The sequence below is a fragment of the Phaethon aethereus genome (genome assembly GCF_964289735.1).
Source record: "Phaethon aethereus genome assembly, chromosome: W".
NCBI classification, from domain to species: Eukaryota; Metazoa; Chordata; class Aves; order Phaethontiformes; family Phaethontidae; genus Phaethon; species Phaethon aethereus.
The window spans coordinates 2,549,584-2,573,292 of NC_138581.1; the positions used below are offsets into that span (position 1 = coordinate 2,549,584).

General features: G+C 41.7%; 1 protein-coding gene across 1 annotated transcript in view; it reads right to left on the reverse strand.

The window, feature by feature from the left end:
- LOC309415080 (netrin receptor DCC-like) overlaps positions 1 to 23,709 on the reverse strand; it is a 593,773-nt gene that overhangs the window by 74,983 nt on the left and 495,081 nt on the right. Inside the window, 3 exon segments of the mRNA XM_082012494.1 lie at positions 10,661 to 10,855; positions 15,885 to 15,995; positions 18,639 to 18,780. Of these exon segments, the coding sequence (XP_081868620.1) occupies positions 10,661 to 10,855; positions 15,885 to 15,995; positions 18,639 to 18,780 (448 nt within the window).

Genomic DNA, 23,709 nt, shown 5'->3' on the forward strand with positions numbered 1-23,709 from the left:
GAGCAATGTAGATTGCTGACTGAGGCATCAAAAATCTGAAACTTTTGGGCTGGGAAAATTCCCACCTGAATGTTAAAACCCCTCTTCAGACAAAAACATTTGTTTGGAGAGTGAATATAGAGAACAGTAGAAACTTGGATTCACATCCGCAGTATGTCACAAGCTTCTCAAGAAATGATGGACAAGTTACCGTTTTTTGTGTGTCTCCAGTCCATATGGTATTAACTTTTTTTTTCTATTTCTTTTAGTCTTTTGCTTATAAGCTTTTTGAAGTAGAGTCTTACAATATGTTTCTACGTTAACTAGACAATGAAACCCTGATTTTATCTCAAACCTCTGGGCATTACTGTAGCACAAATAATAAAGATATGTTAATACGTAGACATGCTTAAAATATTTCCTATATTTAATTAAAAATTGTCCCTGAGGAGCACAGTTCTGCCCATCTGCTTCACAGAGATGTGAGGGACGTGGGACAGAGGGGGGTCCTACACATCTACATTTCAAACAAATACAACCTAACCTGTAATTTTAAATACAATGTCACCATTGAATCTGTTACAACTGCTAAGGGCATGTTCTAGCTCTTTGGATGACAAACTAGGACTCAGCTGTCTCTGAAAAATTTGGTTAGGCGGCAATACCTGGGACTTCGCCTTACTCTGCTGCAGTGTGAGCTCCAGCAGCATCCTGCAGCAACTGGATCTCCTTGTCTTCTCACAGGCTGTGTCCTTGGGCAAGACATCTCTCAGTGAATCATCCCCAGAAGTCAACATAGACCTACCCTGGAGCCGTGGAGCCTTTGGGTGGGCGCACTGTGCAGTGCAGGGAGGATGTGGCCCTGCAGTGAACCAGTGAAGGTCATGGCATCAAAACAGGTTGCTGCAGCTGGACGGCAATGATGTGCCTCACTATTCTGGGGGTGCCTGTATATTTATAGGTACTCAGGTTGATTCTGGAAACACTTAACTTTTAAAACACTAGGGAAAGTGTTTATCGGAGCAAAGAGAATTTATAATGAGGATCTGTTAAGTGCTTTTATTTTAATGTAGTTCAGGAGATGAACAGCAAATCCATATTTACAGTTGTTTTTAAGATGTCATCTCATCATACATTATGCCTGCTTGCTGATTTCTCCTGTGAGCTATGTCCTGTGTGCATTATAACAAAGTATGCAGGGCTTTTTTTTAAGCAAAGACTGTAATTTGAGCATGCTTAGAAATAGGGCTTGTCTCCTGCGGAGATGTGAACCTTTACAACTCCCGTGGTGCATTGCAAGCTCAGTGCACTCTGTGTCGGTGGGGATGCAAAACAACAAAAAAAATCCCTATGCGTATCATACATTTGTTATTGATGTTACAAATGCAACTGAACTCAAGAAAAGTAAAGTAGTGTAGCAGAAAATGAAGTGTAAGTCATATGGACAAATGAATAAAAAATGAATAGATGTGACTTGAGATGCTTCCTGACATTAGTGGAAACACCATTAATGTACCAGGAGGCTTAACTTGTGTGTGGGCAAGGTTTCTTCAGGCACTCGTACAGAAAAAATAACAATGAAGGCTGCACCATGAGGAGAGGTTTTGTTTTCCTTGGCAAAAACTAAGTCTTTCATCCAAGCAAATACGCACCTATAAGCCTGGGTCACTTAGCTGTTTTGATCTCCTTGGCATCTGCAACTGAGAGATCGCTAACACTCCGGAAGGCAAAGCACAGTGTCGTATCCATCCTTTTCCCTGAAAACTACGCCTTGTAAGACAGCATTTTGGGGGGGGGGGGGGGGGTGTTGATGAATTAATATAAAACCCAAAATATTCTTGGCTATCTGTATTATTTATATCATAATTTGGGATTATGAGTTATTCTTAGGCATTCTCTTCTTCACCAACGAAGAGCAATATTGAGCTCTTTTGTTCCATCTGTTGTAATAGTTCCTAAACATTTTGTCAGGGAAGCCTCTTTAACTATTTTTTACAGCTGGAGAATTGAGGTGTAAACAAACTAAAATGCTTTACAGAAAGTCAGCCAGAGTGAAGTGCATGAGCAGATTCCTATATAGTGGTATATGGGCAGGCTAAAATTCACTTTAACACAAGGGCACTTTTAAAATCTACACAATATCTGATTTGGGGAGTTATGCAAGATCTGTTTGTAACGTAAATAGTGCATGGATCTCAAACTGACCCTTTTCTTGTGAGTAGTTTCTCCATGCTCTGTAAGCAAAGCAAAGCCAGGAAGAAATGAAAGAAAATTGTTGCATGAGGTATTTGCAGAAATGGAAGCATTCTTTAAATGACAGTCAGTTTTCAAAGGCAAGAAAGAAAATGAACAGTCCCTGGAGTGTCAAAGTGCCTTTACTTGTTAGTGTTGTGCTTTAATGTGATCTATGAGGGAAACAGTGAGATGCATAAAATTTAACATATTTTTGTTTGATTTTCACTGCTCCATTTTGTATTAAAAATGCAAAGGGAAGAAAACAACCTAAAACTACATTAAAAAGCTTTTTTGTTCCCTTTCATGTCTTTTTTATAATCCACAACTGTCATCTGCAAAGATTAAAGAAAATGAAGAACCTTTTTTCCATCCCTTCGCAATAAAACAAAATGCTTTTTTGCCTCATCTATGCATAAGGGTCAAATTTAATCTGATCCGCAGTTAAGATGAAGGTGAATTTGATGAAACCCTTTGTATTCCTACTGGTATGTTTGTTAAAATGTAAGTTCAGATCTAAAAGTGTTATCCTCATTTCTTGTCACTTGTAATTATCTTTTTTTTTTTTAAAGTTTTATTCCCTGCATAACACAGGGAACTGTAAAGTTCGACATTCGTGTAACCCAAAACTCCAGTGCATCACCTGAACAGTAACGCTTGCACCAAGGTGCGCAAAGACAAGACCACTCCAGCTGCCAATCTCTTGCCGTGCTGTATAGAGTCCCTTGCACCAGTCCGTATAGACCAGGGGAGACCATGCAGCCGCCTCCAGCATTACAAAACGATTTACCGGTGTGAGTTGTTAATAGGTTCTTATTATTCATATGGTAGCTCTAACTCTCCAAACTACTAATTAAGCAGAAATTGCTCACATCCATTAGATTTCCTCTTCGGAGCTTAAAATTTTCAGATGTGCATAGCTTCCACCTTTATGGGAGGAGTGGGAGTAACTTTGAAAAGTCTTTGCTAGGTTTTGCTGCCTATTATGCACTTTGCTTTCCTTGCTGGGCCAGGAGGATCAAAGGTTCAAGTTAAAAAGAAACATGAAAATAATATTTCAAGATGTGCACTCCAGCTTCCCAATCAAAGTCTTTCAAGAGGGTGCATACGAGTTCCTACAGTTTCAGGCAGATGAACGTAGCTTTTGTTTAGGTCACATAAAGGCAACTGTACTCAAAAACTCTTTCTAAAATTATGCCTTGTTCTTCTGTTCTCACATGCAGAAGTGGGGAGGAAGGGATGAGCTCTGAAGAAGAAAGTCCACATTTCTTTAAGACTCCGGAATTTAGTACAGCTCTCCCTTTGTATTTAGTTTGTAAATGGTTTGAATATTTCTAAAATAGTAATTTTTATCCACATTTTCTCATGGAGAGACTTAGGGCATTTTATGGAATTATTACTACGGACCTTTCCTGATCAGCTTAAAACTGAGTCTCAGGTTTCCAAATCTGCATCTCTCTGCTTTCCCTCACGTAGTGCAAACACCCTGTCACCAGCTGCAGAATTATTCTGCTGTTACTATTCAAATGTTCTTTTAGAGCATTTTTGCTGTTGGGATATCACTAACATACAGCAAAGGCAGAGGCCACCCCGTGCAGCATTAGGAGGCTGATGGTCACCCTCCAGGTCTCCTCACTCCCAGCCTACTACGCTTCTCATTTCAGCCTCCTACCTATTTCCATTATTCCAGTAAGTTATTAAAATATCCCAGAATGAGTTATCACAATATCCCAGCATGACATAATAATGTTTTTAGCATATTGGAATACACTATGGTAAAGTTACCGTGTTTCATTTTTCCAATACATTAATTAAAAATACAGCTTTATGATCTACTAAAAGTTTTATGCAAATTATTACAGCTAGTGTGGTGTTTCAGATATTTTGGGGGTTATGTTTGCATAATTGGTAAATAGAAATCTCCTTCACATACTTCTACCCTTTTCTTTTAAACTGTTATTTCATGAGTAAGCTTTAATACAAAGCTCCATGGGCATGAGCCCAGTCAGTTCATTACTACGCTTAACGCCTTCTGAGTTGGATCAGTACAGAAATCATTCCTTCTTATGCATAAAGGATCAGAATTGGCATCTGTGAATTTTCCAATATTGTTAAAACCACGATTAATCAGCCAATAACTTTGCCATTTATAGTGACAAGCAAAGAATTAAAAAATATTTAAGAAAATAAAAAAGGAAAGAAAATGAAGTGGCTCACTAGTAGTGGGTCTCCTTGTTAGAATTATTCATTTGAGTGTCAGCCAAGCACTGATTTCTCTGTCACAGAAATGGCTGAATGAGAGCAGGGGATGCTTGCTCCTGAAATTTATGAGACTGACATCAAATATCTTTCATACCCTGCAGAAAGAACATTCGACAAATTCTTCACTGACAAAGCTGAAGTCTCTGGATATTCTTATATTCTTTTGCACCTGTGGAGAGTGTCTCCAAGGCAATATGACCACTCAGTCATGAGAAAATCACTCTAATTCATTCTAGAGTACAAGTGTTACCTCTATATAGTTGTATTCAAGACAATCATCACACAGAATAAAGTTCTCCATCACTATTATGAAAGACTGAGTACTTTTCTTCAAGCTTTTGAAGCGATTTATTCAGTAGCTGAAGTGTACTACTCAGACAAGTGCTGTAACAGCTCGGGTACAGGGTGATTCAGTCCTTAAAAGTTTTGTTTGAAGGAAGTAATCAATTAAGTACCTGAAATGTGATGCAAAGCTGCCACAGGACTTGCGCATATCGGTGTTACACTTGCATTATCAAGAGGAAAGGAATTAAAAAGCAGGCCACTCTGTTAGCATATAGGTCTCCATCCTTACCCTGTGGGTGATCTACTTAAGGAGACTGTCCGTCATTTCCAAGCCTTCTACTTTCAAGTAGAGTTTTAAAAGTACTTCGGATTACGAAAGTGCAGTGAAGTGTCTAATAGGATTTCTAAAGAGACCTTGATATCTGACTTCCATCCAAAACCAGTAAGTACTACACAGAAAGCATTTTTGGTCGATCATTAGCAGCAGACAGAAGGTGCAGAGATGTTTGGAATTTCATAATCACCTCTAGAACGGTGAATTCTGATGTGTAACAATGCACACCAAGGCTGTTACAACTGTGGACATCCACCGTGGTCAATGGGGAGAAAAAATCAGATGATGGGGCTGTTGAATGGGCTGAACAACCCCTGCTGTTGTCTTTTCCTGCTTGATGGACTAGAGAAAGAACATGGGCTGATATGGCTCAAACTCAGGTGAGTCAGTTAAACATCTGAAGTTGGGTAAAATACATAAGCATCTATAAAGTAGATCAGAGAGTTCATCATTAGCTCTGTCTTATCACAAAGGTTTCACCACCGAACACTGACATACCACAATCACAAGTAAAGCTACCGTCTTCTCTACAACCTGGCCACAGAGAAGATAAACAGTCCTAAGCTTAAAGCATGGGCTACATTTTGTTTCTGACTCTGCCTCAGTTTTGGTTTATGATACTAGGAAGTCATTTAGGATTAGATTTTATAGAATTTAGCATTAAAATGAAAAATCACAACAAATTACTGTATTTCCAGACATGTCTAACAGTTGTACCCAACCATCCATATTTGTAGGATGTCCATGCAGGTGGCCAACAATGACCCACGGCTGCACAAACAACTTGGGGAAGGAGGAACAAAACCCACACAAATATCAGCATGTGGAACTGCAGCCGTTACATATCCAACAAGCAGGAATTGCTACAGCAACCCTATCACACATCTGTGTCAGGAACCGCCAGACAAAGGGGGATCACAAAGGCAGGAATTTCCAGGGCAACCGTATCACGGATGCTGGGAAGGGAATAAAGCCAGTGAGCCAGCCCGGGGGCTGTTAGCTTCAGCTTTCAATACTGTGGTGTGTTGACCTGGGCTGGGTGCCAGGTGCCCACCAAAGCCACTCTGTCACTGCCCTCCTCAGCTGGGAGAGAAAAGCTTGTGGGTCGAGATCAGGACAGGGAGACATCGCTCACCAATTACTGTCACTTGGGGAAATTAATTTAACTTATTACCAATCAAATCAGAGTAGGATAATGAGAAATAAAAACTAAATCTTCAAACCCCTTCCCCCCACCCCTCCCTTCTTCCCGGGCACAACTTCACTCCCGATTCTCTCCCTCCTCCCCCCGAGCGGCGCAGGGGGACGGGGAATGGGGGCTGTGGTCAGTTCATCACACCTGGTCTCTGCTGCTCCTTCCTCCTCAGGGGGAGGACTCCTCACCCTCTGCCCTGCTCCAGCCTGGGGTCCCTCCCACGGGAGACAGTCCTCCACGGACTTCTCCAGCGTGAGTCCTTCCCACGGGCTGCAGTTCTTCACGAGCTGCTCCAGCCTGGGCCCCCCACGGGTGCCGTCCTTCAGGAACAGGCTGCTCCAGCCTGGGCCCCCCACGGGTGCCGTCCTTCAGGAACAGGCTGCTCCGGCCTGGGTCCCCCCACGGGTGCCGTCCTTCAGGAACAGGCTGCTCCAGCCTGGGCCCCCCACGGGTGCCGTCCTTCAGGAACAGGCTGCTCCAGCCTGGGCCCCCCACGGGTGCCGTCCTTCAGGAACAGGCTGCTCCGGCCTGGGTCCCCCACGGGTGCCATCCTTCAGGAACAGGCTGCTCCAGCCTGGGTGCCCCCACGGGTGCCGTCCTTCAGGAACAGGCTGCTCCAGCCTGGGTCCCCCACGGGTGCCATCCTTCAGGAACGGGCTGCTCCAGCCTGGGCCCCCCACAGGTGCCGTCCTTCAGGAACAGGCTGCTCCAGCCCGGGTCCCCCCACGGGTGCCATCCTTCAGGAACAGGCTGCTCCAGCCCGGGTCCCCCCACGGGTGCCGTCCTTCAAGAACAGGCTGCTCCAGCCTGGCCCCCGTGGGGTCCCAGGTCCTGCCAGCAAACCCGCTCCAGCCGGGGCTCCTCTCTCTCCCCACGGGGCCACAGGCCCTGCCAGGAGCCGGCCCCAGCGCGGGCTGCCCACGGGGTCACGGCCTCCTTCGGGCATCCCCCTGCTCCGGCGTGGGGCCCTCCCCGGGTGCAGATCTGCTCCCCCGTGGAGCTCCATGGCCGCAGGGGCACAGCCGGCCTCCCCGGGGGCTTCCCCGGGGGCTGCCGGGGACCCTCTGCTCCAGCGCCTGGAGCCTTCCTGCCCCGAGCTGGGGGCTGCAGGGCTGCTCCCCTCACACCTTCTCACTCCTCTCTCCGGCTGCAGTTGCTGTGTGCCCCTTTTTTTTTCCCCTTTCTTAACTCTGTTCCCCCGGAGGCGCTGCCCCCGTCGCTGACGGGCTCGGCCGGGTCCGTCCTGGAGCCGCTGGCACTGGCCCTGTCGCACACAGGAGAAGCCGCCCCAGCAGCCCCCGTGCTACCAAACGCCTGCCGTGCGAACCCAGTACAAGTGCGTCCCTCTTCTCAATCTCTCAACTGTAAGGTCTTTGGAAAGACGTCCAGGAGGTGCTTTTGTGCAGGTGTGAACAGAAAAAAAAAAAGTTGTTCCCAGGAAAAAGATCAGGCACGTGTGTATGCAGACACATGCGCGTGTGTATGTACCAGGGCGCTTCGCATCCCCGTTCAGCTCGGCACGGCACCAGTTTTAACAGAGGAGTTCTTCACTGTCATTTCTAGCAGGACTACAACACGGGTTTCTAGCAGCAAAATAATGCCTGATGTGGACCTGGATTATTGGGTTTGGGCATCTGTGTTCAAAAAACGGTGACTGTAAGTGAGGGTCAGGCAGGATTTCTGAAAGGCAGCTGCTGTCAAACAAATCTGATTGCTCTTTAATGAAAGTATCTACCACTCCAGAATCTAAATGATACGTAGGTTTGCAGCGTGTTTCAACATGGCGTACAAAGAAACAATAAAATGAAGCACTGCAGTGAACGTCGGGAAACTGCGAAAACCCAATTTTTCAGCGACAGACATCACAGACAGGATCGAGGCGAAGTGAGGTGACCTCTCCACAGTCCCTCTCTAACGAGACAAAGGAGAGCTGGGGAGCCAAGAGGAAGCAAATGCTGAAAGCCACAAGGATCAAAAGGGATGAGGTCTTTGGAGAGGAGAGAAAAACTCACTGAAGTTCATAATTTATTTAAGTATCAGACTTCATTGTCGCTTTTGCACAGTACGTTTAAGATAACGTACACCCCTCGTGCACAGGTTTCATAGGAAATTTTACAACAGGTGGGATGAGTCCACATAAATATTTTTTCCCCTGATTTCTGCCAGCAGCACATTTTGATTCAGAACCTTATTGAAAACAGTATTTTTATTAGTAAAAGAATTCCGTCTCATCATTTTGTGTAATTTTCTTGTAATGGTTTCTAATAAAGTGGGTGAATAATGTACGAAGTGTTGGCAACTGTTCTAATTTTTTAAAAGCTTTCTCTGGGCCCTTGGTCACATCTCTCTGGGGTTCGTTTTCTGTGGATATTTAAATGATGGAATTTAATTAGTGCAATTATTCATGGAAATTGATTTTCAAAGTCGTATATATGAATGTTCAGAGAGGTCGAATTTAAAATGTGCACGTCAGGATTTGTGACCAAAGTGCTTGTGTCCTTATTCAGTTAGAGACCAGGTGCATGCGGCTTATCTGGACAGTGACAATTAAGTTACACTGCTCACATTTTGAATATTTTCAATCAAACAAAAAAATGTACAACAGAAAGATACTTTCCATTTGAATAATTAATGACTTTCATGAAACCTCAGTCTGTTGGAGGTTGTTCAGCAAAAAACCATAACCCTGATTTCAGTGACTGAATTATTTATAGCTAAACATTTGATATGCTCAACAGTTTCTTGACATCTTCTAAACATCTGAGTGTTAGTTCTGTAATTAAAGTACATTAGTGAAACACCCTCCGTGACTTGCTGGACTTTGTATGTGCTTCTCCCTGCCGGCAAGAATATAGAAGAACCCCTTTAATCCACAGAAACAGTTCTAATAGCTGAAGTACACCATCAGCTTTCCACAAATACCGACTGCAGTTATCCTATGAGCAGGCTTTCATATCTGCAAGTTGTGGCTAGCATATCTTCCTGATGGTAGAGGCTATCAGAGCAAATATATCCATTGGTCACTTGAAACATGAAGGAAAACAAACACTAAAGCTTCACAACACCCAAGACAATTCTCCAGTTGTTAATCAAGACACTTTTAGTGAGAGCTGACCATACGGAATTTTATAAAATTGAGCTGTGTAGGCATCTCCTCCTTAGCTTTTGCCAAAGTCAAAGCACATTGGCTTAGATAACTCTGTCCATATAATTTTCTTTTCTAGTACTTCTGGGTCAACAGTGGTAAAAGACTCAACTGAAAACTCATTAAAAATATGAAACAACTTAAAATAGGCTTGGGAGACTTTAAATCCCTTTAGGAATGAAAAAAATACTTAGCATTTACTCCTGACCACTACTTATTAGACACATACATTTATTAGTTATTACTTTTATCTCTATATTCCACAAAATTTCTTCCATAGTTCAGTCAGATCTCTCTCCATTTTGCGTAATAACTTCACACTTGCACAAAACGTTACAAATCTGCCTTCTTCTGTAGAACCCACTGAATATTTGGAGTGTTTAGGCATGACTCCTTGCAAATACATCCATCATGAAATATACATCTGGATGTAGAGAGGCAGTTTGATGAAGTAACACTAAAAACGGTTTATTCTGCTCTCCAGCTTTCCCCAAGGAAACAGCAAAAAGGTTGGACGATGCAGTTTCATGGTGCTATGAAACACAGATTCCAAAGAAAACTGTCCCCAGATATCAGAGTTTTGGTCCAACAGAACTAAGATAACTAGTCTAGCTGTGCACCCCTAATTCTTCCCAGATTACTAAGCAGAAGACTTACCATTTTTACCTGGAATAAAAGTGCTAAAGAAGAAATGACACGGAAACCACTAAACTTTTTGACTTCCTTTAAACGTTGATCTGTTTTCCCAGCGCTAGGAGAATGGTCTGTCACCACTGGAAGGATCCTGGTCCCTATGTACCATGCTGAGAGTTCAGATGAAGTGTCACGGCGGCTGTGCCATGAATAATGAATAACCACCTCTTTCTCGGCACCATTTTGACAGACACAAAATAGGAGATTTGCAATTGCCATTAAATTCAAACATGGGGGGGCCAGCCCAGGGAATAACATCTTTAGGTCCAGCTCTCTGCACAAGTGGGAGTCAGGAGCTCACGACTTAATAGGATCTACTGAATAAAATGAGGATTTGATCAAGGAGATTTGACATGTTTGAGAGTATTCGGTGTTTTGAAGGTAAGACCACATGTAAAATGGAATGCAGAAACAGTCTAAGAAAGCAACATAAAAAGGGAGCACCAATGATAGCTTGAAAATAAACCTACAAAAATAGCATAATCTCAGAGAAACCTCTTTTCATGAAATGAAATGAATGAAAACAATTACTTACCCAAATTTTCAATGGAATAATAACGCTGTTTACTGTCCACCCTCACTGTCTCAGCATACGGACTGCCTACACCATAGCCGATGATGTACCCACGGACAACAATGTTCGGGTTCAGTGGTGGAGTCCAACTCATGACGATACTTGTTGTCAAGGGCCTGACATGAAGAGAGCTTGGCTGGTCAGGAACCTGAGATTCTGAGATTCAAAAAGGAAAAAAAAAAAAGTATCAACTAATATTCTACTGATTCAATTTTACTATTTGTAAGATCTGAGCTTAGATTAAAATATTTGTACAAAAAAACAAACCAGGTGCCCCAGAGCCACATGCAGAGCTTACATGCAATTTCTTTCCTGAGCTACATCCTTCCCTTCCAAGGGAAACGATATACCTCATCCTGTTTTAAACAGAGTATCTCCTAGTGCTTTTCACCTTCAGCACAAGGGAATTTCCAGCAGGACAACTTGTCTCTTCCCTGGTCTATTTACAAGTTCAGCAGGATCCTGACAGCTGATTGTATGAGTTGTCTTTGTGTTCACAGATTATTTAAGAAAAAGGTTTACTTTGTTAGCGATATACTAGTATATTCTGTGAATAGTCTGTCTCTTTCCCATGAAAACAAGAAGTGAATTTTAACTCTTGAACATGCATCTCTTGCTTTGAAGCTGCTTTAAAAAATATACCAATATTTTGAAAACAAAATAATAGAATGAGGTATTTTATTTACACGTATTCCCAGGTAAAATTCATTACTTTAAGGAGTAATTAATCACTTGGAGTCTATATGTCTTCTATTAGCCTAATTTTACTGTAAAGGTTAGATGAGTAAATGCCTTTTGTTTGAGTTTACCCAATAACTACCATATCACAAGTCTCTTCAGCGGAGCTGCACAGTAGCTTGTCTTTTTGAGAGCAGAAAGAGACAAGTTACTATTTCGCCCCAATAAAAAGGCTTGCAATATAATAGATGAAAGCTTATATGGAAGACAACAAGGACAGGGCAGAAAAAAGAGTAATAATATAAAATGATGTAAACTCCAACAAAAGACACTTCACAGTTGTGAAGCATTCCCACTGAAAACCTTGGAAAAGGTAATAAAATGAAGGATTAACACTTTTCACTAACCAGTGCCATACACGTGTCCTTGGTATTTCATGTGTTTTCAGATGAATTCTTATGAACACATTAGGGTGCTCTGAAAACCTGCTGCACCTTCAGGTTAGTCTGATTGGTACATTACCAGCCCGAAACACCCAGCAACTTTAGAAGTCCTTAGACCAGCATTCAACCCCTGAAAATTGCAAACCATGGGTCTTGTTTAAAGGTTGAAGAAAATTCACTGAAAAGTCGCTACTCACAAAAAGAAGAAACAGATTGCACCAGTAGTGCCACTGTAAATCGGGTTAGGGTGCCATTTACCCCCACTCCACTCCCAAACTTTGTTTTAATGCAGAAGCAAAAGTTACCTGAGCAGCTATTCCTGAACAGTGCTGTTTGAAAAACAAATGACAGAAGCATTTCTTACAAGCTCCAAAGATAAAATAACAGTTTAATGCCTTGAAATGAGAAGTTGGATAATGTTGTAAGACTGCAATTCCTCGAACTTCCTAAAAGTAGCAATTCTCAGGCAGCAAAGGAGATCAGAGCATTCAAAGAACCGATTGCCTTCAAATGATAATTTTTACATCTGACACAACACAGAGATTTCCATTGCAGTACAGATACCTCTAGGCAGCCATTTATAAATAAACTGAGTAAACTACTTTATTCAAACATTTCATATTCTTTATTTCAAACAATTCAAACATGCATTTCAGAGCGAAATCATGACTTCTTGTTTCAAAAAGCAAAAGGCGATTTAACTCCTTGTACCCTTCTTGTGAATTAAGTCTCTAAAATGAATCTGGGGTGAACAACATTTTTGAACATTCACATTTCATAAACACAGCTATTCTTTGAAGATGCATTTTTTTTCTTCAGCTTTCTCTATATAGCGATTTTAATTACTTTTTTATTAGCTTTACTTTCAAACACTTTCTGGAAAAAACATTTTTCTTGTTCTGAAATAGCTCTGAATTTCAGAATTTGTTGGGCATTTCACATCCCAAAGTACAAAGTTAAACGTCAGAATCAACTATTTTTTCCCCTCAAACAAACTATTTTATAGTTCTCTTTACAGTGAAGCACATTTTCAACAGTAAGGATTTCTGCCAGACATAACATACAGCCAAACATCGAATGGACCATTCAGTCTTCACATGGATTTGCTGATTTTTAGTGTCCTAGCACTCAGATATCCAGGAGTAAAACTCTTACTGAAACATGTATATTGTATTTCTGCTTTCTTTGCCAAGCCATTTCCTTGCAGTTCTAGACCAGTAAGTTTACTTTTGTTTCTCCTTGGCTTGAACATGATGCCAGAAGTACTTCTGAGAAGCAATCTTGAGATCCCATGCTCCTACATAAAGAGCCAAATGAGTTCTTCATTGTAGGTCCCAAATGAGCCAAATTTACAGTCCTCCTCTTAACTGCACCAAGGGTTTATCACTTGTTCTCAGGGCAGGAAATCTTTGGGTACGTGTAAGCAAATGCTGTGCTCAGACACACGAGCTGGGGATGTCAGCCAGCCCCACAGACCAGCATCTGGCACACGGGAGGAGAACTCCTCAGTAGATCTGCCTATGAAACCAGATTTCTTGGTGCTGCATTTCTTACCCTCTTCCCTTACAAACAATTAGGTTCCCAGGAAAGGGAAGCTAAAGTTTTGTGTCGCTGCCTGGTGTGACATCTCCTCCCGGGATGCCGCGTCTGCTCACACTTGCCTCCGAGTCCTTCGCTCTGTTTCTACGTGATGCCTTCAGCACTCACGTCTTCCACCCAGAGAATACTGCGCTTAGTGGTGCTTAAAGGTCCCTAATTCCACTGTCAAGCTTCAAAAATGCTTTACATTTGGGTCACTTTAGCAATTTTCTTAGACATTCAAAGAGGTATGTTTTACAAAGTCAGGGTAGTTTTTATTCATCCTATTTTGTTCACCTATTTCCCTAATCACTTTTCAGTATAAATTACAATGTGATAGTAGTCTAGGTTCTCATGCTCTTTGAGCACTAATTTAGAGCTGAAGCTAAACTATATCACTATCTAATATGTATAACAGCTTCCATCTGTTCAACGCAGTAATCGGAAACCAAGCATCCCAAACCCACTTTCGTGCAGGATACCTTTCCTAAGTTGATCAGACATTCTCTTGCATCCTTGCTCAAATTACTTAAAACAGACCCTTTGGGGAAAGCATGGCTTTAAATTTCTATTTTTTGCTTTTTAAAGCACAACATTTGAAGCTTAAAATAAATATTTAAAACCTTTCCAGCTGTCAGTAAAGGCACATGAGCTTTCTAGGGAACCTTGAAGACGCAGCTATGTTTGGATTTCTAATCACTTTAACAAAACACACTAATTAAAATGAATATCCATTGGGAGTAGACGCTGTTCTCCAGGATACTGTTCGTCTTCGTGTTGCTGATGCCAACCAGGCTCCCAGTGAAAGCAAGAGAAACTGCATTAGCCATAGCAGCAGAGAGGGAACTGCACCCACCAGCCTGTGCTCCAGCCCTTCCCTGGTTAGCTGACACTTGCAGGACTCTGCATAGCTACAAGTAATACGTAATTTTTTCCCCAGGGTTTATCAGAGCATTTGTATCTAGTATGCAACACGGTGCATTCCCAGCATCAGGCTGCTGCAGCTTCACGAGGATAATTCATCACTACTGCAAATGCAAATGCATGTAAATACAATACACGAACAAAATGGCTTTGCTTGAATGTACTTGCATGCATCTTCTTCAATCGTGCGTCGCCTGTGATTACTCGATTAACATCTTTGCATGCATACATGTATTTGGGCATAAAAACTTCAAAGGAACGTATTGTGTACTAAATGCAAATCAAAACGAATGTGCTCAAATGTGTTACTTTCTTTTTGCATACTGCGGTGTGTTCAGAATTTATCTTTTACTTTCACCAGTGACAAGTCAGCTTTTACACCTTAAAAACTTCTTAGTCAGTGCATCACTTCTCAGACTGCTGTCTAGCCAAAGCATAATTAGAAAGATATCATCATGCACCGCGGCATGTTGTGATCTGTTGGTGTATTTACACCGTGTCTAGAAGCATCATCTCTTCTTTAAAACCTTGATGAGAAACCACAGGTACTGGTTCTCCCATTTTGCCTGCCATGCACTGCAGTCGCTCCCGGTCTGCTGGAAAATTGCATTTGGAATAGGGAAAGGCAGAAATTCTTCAATTTGCAAGGGTTGATTTTGAGATCATAAGGAAATCCTGCCAGTCAAAAGAAAGGCAACATCAAGTACTATGGTGCATTTACACTGATTATTTATTTATTCTTTCATCCAGTTTGCCTTTGATCCTTTTTAGGTGACTTATTTTGTTTTAAAAATCATAGCAATTTTCATCAGTTTCCTTTTATTTTCTATTCATCTCCTTTCTACTGCATATATGCTTCTTATGGATTGTCTGTAGTTTTGCTGTGACTTCCATCTGTCAGGTTCTTTGTTCCATTTGATTTGCACTCTGTTAATTTTTTTAGGTAGACTTTTTCATTACTCTCCTTTATTCCTTTACTACTTCAAATATTCCAGCCATTTTACCTAACCCTTTCATTTCAGTGTTTTTCTTCCTTTTGTGTCAGCATCTGCACTGATTTATACAGCCCGCAGTTTTCAGGTATCTGCATCCCGTCATCTTTCACTAATTATTCAGCTTTGTTGCCAACCTGCATTTCTAACATCTACAAATAAAGGCTGGGAAAACGGATTTGACCTATGTGAATATTTTCTTAGTGAGTTGTTAGGATTGTTGGTAGCATTTTCATTGTTTTGTTGATTGATTACATTTTGTCATTTATGAAGTTAGAGATTCCCTTCCCTATTATTGCAAATGGCTGTGACGCTCAGGAGCTACTTTCTGGCATAGAATTATTTTAACAAAGGCTTCTGACCCCTTTGTCCTGCTGACAAGACAGAAACACAACACAAGGCATACGGGATCCAGGAGTATAAGAAAACATCTGTCGGTGGGTGTTTAGAACCTGGGCATCTCACCCTAACCTCGGCCCGGGTGGCTACTGCAGTGACACCCAGTGACACCCCTTGGCTCCACGCTAGAAGGTTTTTGGAGACAACAGCTTTTAAAAGAGATGCATTTACCGTCAAGATCGTTCTCGGGTGTTTCCACGGTGTACCAGTCCGAGGGGGGCCCTGTCCCATTCACTGTCATGGCAGCCACCTGGAAACTGTACTGGCTTCCTTTCTCAAGTCCTGTTTAAAAAAAAAAAAGGGGGGGCAAATAAAAATCATACAGAAAGAAGATGGAAAAAACAAATTAATGACAATACCAGAGTTTGCAATAGGCTTTGAGTAAAATGACATGTCTAGTAACAGTCCATTGGATTTGCCAGATGCAAGGAAATACACAGAGATGCATATATATAAAAAAATATATATGCAAACATACAGAAATGGGTTCCCCCAGCACACCACAGCCCCACGCAGCACCTTGCTGCCCAGCTGGCAGATTGCGCTGTACGGCACACACACACGTGGGCACGTCATGTGGGCAGCGTCCCTCCGAGCAAGCGCCTGCGCGGCCGAAGCAGAACAGCTCTGGGGGGAGGTCGTTATGCATGTGGGAAACGAGATTTTTGATCAAAAGAAAAGGCTTCAAAAATTGAACGAGGGCTGCACCGGCCTAGGACTAGCTCGAGAAGTAATTTCCATCGTTTGTGCTTGTACGTACAAAATTAATGGAAGTCCAATTAGCAGAAAAATAAAGAATTGTTTTACGTAACTAAGCCATTAATTGCACACTTAACAAAAACAGCTTACTGCTTTTAACATGCAGGGAATGGCAGGTACACTCTCCTTATGCAGAAAAAATATGCTAAGAAAGAGTGTTTTGCTTTCTGGTGCTCTTGATTAACTTCAGAGCACACAGTTCAGGGAAAAAAATGTAAAGTCTTGCCCATATTATGAAATAAGCAGGAATTCAGAAACAGCCGTTTTCCTCTGTGGCTAAAGCCATCAGAAAACAATTACTGCAGCGCTCCTGAATGTGCCACAAGTCTTCCAAGTCCCTGAGGTGGGGATATATGCTTATCTTTCCGTTCAGTCTATACTGACCACAAAGCACACAAAAAACTGGTTTCATTTAATTGCAAACATTCTCCGGAGAAGAACGCTCATAATGAAAAAGAGTAGTTTAACATTTAGTTTATATGGAAGCCTACTCTAAAATTGATAGCGGCTATTTAAAAACCTGCATTGTAACTCTTAAACTCCTCTGCTATTGCAGATGTTCTTATTATCCTGTAAAGCACTTGCTTACCAAATAGGATTGTAGCAAAGATCTGAAGTGCCTATCAGTTAATATTTAAAATGTCCATTTACAAGAGCCACATAGCTCGGTCTCCAGCAATCACAATATACGCATGCAGAAAGTAATAAGGAAATCTGGAAATTTTTCTTAATTGCTTTCTAAAACACATATTCCCAAGCTCTGTAAAACAAAGCACTTCACTCCGGGCTGCATGGAGGCATCGGCAGCCAGGGCAGGCAGGAGGGCTGGGGCTGCCTGCAGCCCACTGTCCCAGCAGGACTCCTGCAGCTCTTCAAGCCCGGAATAATTCATGTGAAAGAAAGAGTTTGCTCAGGACGTGGGGATCTACCGCAATAGAGATTAATCTGCTCTGCTCTCACAGGGATGGGACCTGCAGGGATGGTGGCAGCGGGGCTACGGAGGTACGTGCCTTCACGCTGGCACTTTGCCACATCGCTATGTTTTCTTCTCCAAGCCATAAAAGCAGCAGCAACTTAAACATCTGAGTGGCCTTCATCATTATTTCTACTTTATCTGCCAGAAAATAGATCCTTTCCAACTTGTCTAACACACTTAACATGCCATCTCCCACCAGAAAGTCCTTGTTTGCTATGCAGCCATTAGTTATGTTGCCTTCACAAGAGGCCCTGTGGGGACTTTGATCAAGAGCCTAGGTTAGATGACCAAGTTGAGATTTGAGTATTTAAGGTCTTCCTCATAAAACTGTTCTACTTTTGCTTTTATTTAATTTTAATGAAATATGAAATGAAATTTGCTTTTCCTTCCAAAACAGAAAATGATAGCTTATTCTGAAGTTCAGAATTACTTCTGATTCTCACAAATTACACTTTGCATGTAAAAGTAAACATAAAGTAGGTAATTTGAGATGAAACATAAAATCATGGAATAGTTTGGGTTGGAAGTGACCTTGAAAGGCCATCTAGTCCAACTCCCCTGCCATGAGCAGGGACATCTTCAACTGGATTCGGTGATGAAATCATGGTTATACTGAATTTAGGGGCAACAGTGCCACTGACTTTGACAAAGTTTAATCTTCTCTCTTGATGCATTGCTGCTTTCTCAGTTCTGCCTTGGGCATAATGTAAGAACCCAAGTGAAATTCATTTTCACCTACCAGAATTCACTGTTACCCTTACAATACTCATCTGGTTACTTTCATTCATGGCAATTATAGTTTTGCTATGTTGAACTTTTTATTTTGTGAGGAGATATTTTCCATTGAAAATCTCAGAGAAGAAACTAAGGAAATCAATATTTTTGCACCCACGAGAAAATAGGAGATGTTGACCAAGTGCTCTAAAAAAACATTTGAGGCTTAAGATATTGAATACAAGAAATTTGGGTTCAAATTAATTAATGATAAAATCTAGGAGACAATCATATGATAAAAGGAGTAAGGAAAAAATTGGTTTAAAAAATACCACCATAAAGACTGTCTTTGTACAACACAATAAATGCTACCTGCCAGCAATGAAATCAACGTTCCCTTGAAGTGAAAGTATATTTTATTCCCAAAGCATTTAATTCATCAAAACCCTGCAAGGCTGTACCATGTGAACACTGACCTGTGAACAAGTACCAGAGGTTGTTTGGCTCCAGTGTTTCAATCTCACCCCTGCGGGTAGTCTTTCTATGTCGGATTTTATAGCCCGTAATAAATCCATTTTGAGTACCTGGTGGTGGAGGCAACCAGCTAACTTTGATGCTCTGAAAAAGAAAAGATATTATTGTTTGGTTGTTTTTTTTTTCCCAAAGAAATGACAGAAATAAAGCACATAAAATGAATGGAAAAAAAAAAAACCTCGCGAAAAAGGCTATGTTTTTCCAGTAACAACATGTATTCAACTAAGTTGTTATTTTGAGAAGAAAACCAAATCAAATCTAAAGAGATTCACACTGGCATAAAGAAAACTACATTCTCTAGCAGTAGCTGGCTATATAGGCAATGGATTTATATAGTAAATTTTCTCCCTTTTCTGAATTTTTTCATTTCAACGGGCCATTAGAATACCTGTGGTACTAGAAATACCAGCTCTGGGGTTGAGTAGACTGCAACTCATTTCGCTTGTCAGCCCAAAGTGCCAAAGCACTTCCTTTTGACTGTAGGATACAAATATTAACCTGAGCAGTTCTAACAATTCTGTGCCATTTTAATTCCACAGACATTCACGGAGACGTTACTGCACCCTCGTTAAATCAATGTAAAGAGAGTTGAAACGTCTTGGGAATAAACTTACTGCCAATCCCAACGCGTAAGAGAATTTTCGCTGAGCCATTGACCAGAGTCAGCAGCAATGCAATTGAACAAGACCAACCGCTTATTTTTTTCTAGATGTTGCTTGTTAGGTTGTATGAGGGATCTTATCTCAGCCCAATAGCCCAAACTGAAACCATCCCTTCCTGACGGCTCCCAACACATCCCTACACAGCCAGACACCTGCCTCTGCCACCTCTCTGCTTAGAAAAAGGTCTGAAGGAACTTTGTCACTGTGACATAGAAGCCGGCGCATGTACTTGGACATTCCTGTCACCTTCTCTTGTACCTCTTCTTCCTTACCCTGTTTGGTGGAGGGTGCACGGCAGGTTTGTGCAGTGCTGCAGTGATCCTTTTCTTTTCAACCCTGTTCATCTTCCAATAAAACCCAACACTCAGTGCTGCTTTCACCACAGCAGACCACTCTGCTTCCTGACTTTAAACACCAAGATCTCCTTCCTGAGCAGCAGCAGCTAGTTCAGGGCACAGCAGCAGGTACACATGTTTTCGCTGCACCACTTCATATTTAAACACGGAATTTAGTTTACTCTTTTATCTCCCAGTCACTCAGCGCTGTAACGATTTTTAGCAGCCAGCTTTCACTTTTGCTACACTAAATTGCTAACCCTTGTTTCCTCACTCTCCATCATGTGCCCCAGCCAGTGTGAACCCCAGCACGCATCGCTGGGCGACACCACCGCTGGCGCTCCCCGGCTGAATCAAGCCAACACCTTCTCCGTCCTTTGTTCTCTATCGCATCAGATGTTTATCACAAAGGGATCATTTTCCTTACGCTGCTGCAACTTCATTTCTTCAGGAGCCTTTTGTGAAGGATCTTATCAGAAGGCTTTAGGAAATCCAAGCCAATGATATCAACTGGATCTCCTTGCCCATGTGCTCAATGATTCCTTCAAAGGACTTTAATAGGCATGTGAAGCAGGACCTTCCTCCACAAAAGCTGTATTGATCCCTCCTCATCATATCGTGTTCATCCATATGTCTATTCATTCTATTCTTTATTACAGTTTCTATCAATTTGCCCAGGAAAAACCACCAGATTTACTGGGCTGGACTGATAAGAGAGCTGAAACTGTACATCAACATTGCCCTGCTAAAACAATCTGAGCACCGAGCTGTTCCTTGCAAGTCTCCAATCCTTTGAGTGTTTTTACTCAGCATGATATAAGGTATTCAGAGTATTAAGGGTTTCTCACGGAGCGAGGCCTCACAATTGCACAACTGTATCTATTCTATGTCTTACAGCACTGTATTACAAATTTTTAGACAAAGAAAACTGAACCACATCACAGTAGATAGTTTTTGACCAAATACAATTTATTACCATTATTGAGTTGTTTAGTCCCTGCATAAATATGTTATAGCACATATCAAATTAATTATTGCAATAGAAAAATCAATTTTGCACATATACTGCCCAGTGATTTATTGTTACAATCAATTATACATTTCAAAATCAATACTTCAGGTTTTCATTGCTGGGTGAAATAATGCTGAGGTTTTTGCATTAGGGCAGAACAAACTCCATTTTTCAAAGTGGAGAGTGATTGTTTTAAAAACAGATTTGGTCACTTTGCATATCGAAATTGCCTACATATAAAATGCTTATGGGAGAATGCAAATACCCAGAGAGAAGCTTTAAAACATATTTCTGTTCACAGTTTTGAGGATGTCTACAGGTTACTCGTTACTTGATACTGGTGTACTCCCAACTCTTCCGATCTCTGCACAATGTTGAGCCACACTCTCATCATGGGGACCTCAGAATCTGTGTATATTCCAGCCCAGCTCGGAGAAGACACTTCGACTGCCCCATTTCCCAGGCAGAGAAGAAAGTAGAGCATTTGGATACTTTCTCAGAGGAGGGGAAGAAAGAACAACTCCGTCTTTCCCCTGCCCCTTCCAAGAGCAACACATATAGCTCTTCTGAAATTCCAGCTGTCCCCATTCAGAGCAAAAAAAAATGTGTAGAAGAAACAACAAAGTGGAGGGGCAGGAATGCTTTCAAGGACCTGTTGCACAGCTCATGCAGGTAGATGGTTACAGGAATAATTTGTGGATTCAAAAATTCCACCAGAAGGGACAAATCACACTGGTCTCTCAGTTTGGAAAGTGCAGTAACACTAACTGTTATCCAAAAGTGCCCCTTATAGAAAATTTAGAACTGAATCAGCTGATAGAAACCACAAGTGAATTTTGAAAGAAAACCCGTAATTTGGAAGACATTCTAACAGCCCAGACTTTTCAGTGGATCTTCGGGTGGTCCACCATAATTTCCAAACCACAGGCTCCAATTTGTCCAATTATTTCAAACAAAAAAGATTGCTGAGCTGAGGCTAAAACAGCTAGGAAGCCCCAAGACAATCTGTGGCCCTCTAGGAGAGGTAGCAGTAGTGTCCGTCATGCTTGTTCAGAAGAAGGGTTCTCTAGGCCAGTGTCCACCCAAACAAAGAAAAGAGTTTCTTGCAAATGGAATGATACTCAAGCACAGATCTGACATTGGGGTGGTTTAACCCCTCAATGGGGCCAGTCAGCCATCATTTAACAGACCTATAGATGGTATAATCATTTTGGAACTGGTGCAGGAGTGGCTCCAGTCTCTCTTAAGCCATTTCATCATAAAGTTGTATGAGCCTGGGGTGCTCTGTGTGGGACCCTGACCATGTAGCATGGGTCCTTTCTGAGTCGAGAAAACTCTGAAGGCTCACAAAGGAAGGGCACGATGGCATAAAGGCCACAAGTGTCCAAGCATGTTCTCGGAGCATGTCCGAGCACACACTCAAACACAGCAGAGGACAAAGCCTGTTGCACGCATGCATAGTACTACATGTGTACAATAACTTCTGAGATCTATACATTCATATTCTTTAGGGATATAAGGAACTATTGCAGTCATATTATTTCTAGTCTGAACTTGACACTAATTTGATTTAAAAAAAAAAAACAAACAAGAGTTCCAACAGAAGCATCGAAGCACTTGGAGCTGCGACACCTGCAAGCGCTGAGCAGTTTTTATGAGACCTCAGTATCCCTTCCTCTGCCTTGAAGTCAACAGTGACTGCATCTCCCTGCACAGCAGGTCTTACAGAAGCAACGGGTTTGATCTAACGCTCAAGGTAGAATAAATAAGATCTTCCTTATGATTACAGGAAAAAGCAGGTTCTTTACGGATCTACCTAAAGCTGTCACCATAATGGTAAGAGTTCACTTTCACCTCAACTTGGTCTCCATGGACACCGCAACGATGCTTTTTATCAACAGTACTTAACGTGTGACTCTCTGCTCCAGGAAAATCAATGATTAAGGTTCTGACAGGCTTCTTGTCCTTTCTTCTGCTTAAGAGAGAGCAGTAATGACTAGTGCTCCAATGCCTCAGGCTTTATGCGAGAGGTAACCAACAGAAAGAAAATATTTCCTTTCTGTTACACCAGGATTCCTAAGGAGACCATAAAATGAAGCCAGCCTCAAGAGAATTTTAGGAACCTGTTAGTGCTGGTTGGAAGGCAACGTGGAAAATTATTGTAAAAGGTTGCTGGCCACCTCCATTTGCTGAAATGAACCTTCTTCAATGGGAGTGTGGTCCCTTCCTCGCACCATTAGGAAATCATCCTGGGCAGCTCAGCGTGAGCTCAGACACCCAGCATTGCCCTCGCTCAGAGCCGCGAATGCCCTGGACGTTGAAAAATAGCCCTCTGCAGCTGCAAACTACATGGCGTGATCCCTCCTGGTTCAACTGTATTTGATAACCCTTTTCAGGGAGGACAGACATTGGCCCAACAGGTCCAACCAAACCTGAGCTGAACCTTTAACACCTTTTCTGTAGTTTCCAAACCATAGCGTATTTTCATTTTTCCATTTTCACGATTATTTAGTGGAGTAAGAAAAACCTGAGATATTATCTCTACATCGACTGGAAATGTGGAGCATCAGAAATTTCATTAATCTTATCAAATCAAAATTTCTGGATGTGCAAAGACCATTTGTCAGTTTATTTTAGTCAATAATCCTCGGGACATAAATATTCATTAAGAAGTATTTGCAAACATTCATTCAGTTGTGGTAGCAGATGACTAGTACTTGCTTTATGAAGTCTATCTGCTGCACTTTGTCTCTGCATATATGCTTTTCTTCTGATTTTTTCTTTACTAAGTCCATTCTTTGTATTATATTTTTCCAATGGAAGTACAATTATCTACAATCAAACCAGCTAGATACACAAATCAAGGATTTGATACAATAGAGGTTGGAAGTGATATGCCGGACGAAGACTCCAAAAACTCATTAAGATTTTAAGTAGAGCAATCACATGCCTTAAGGGTGTGGGCTATTCTGCCTGAAAAGTGGAGCCAAACTAAACCAAACCA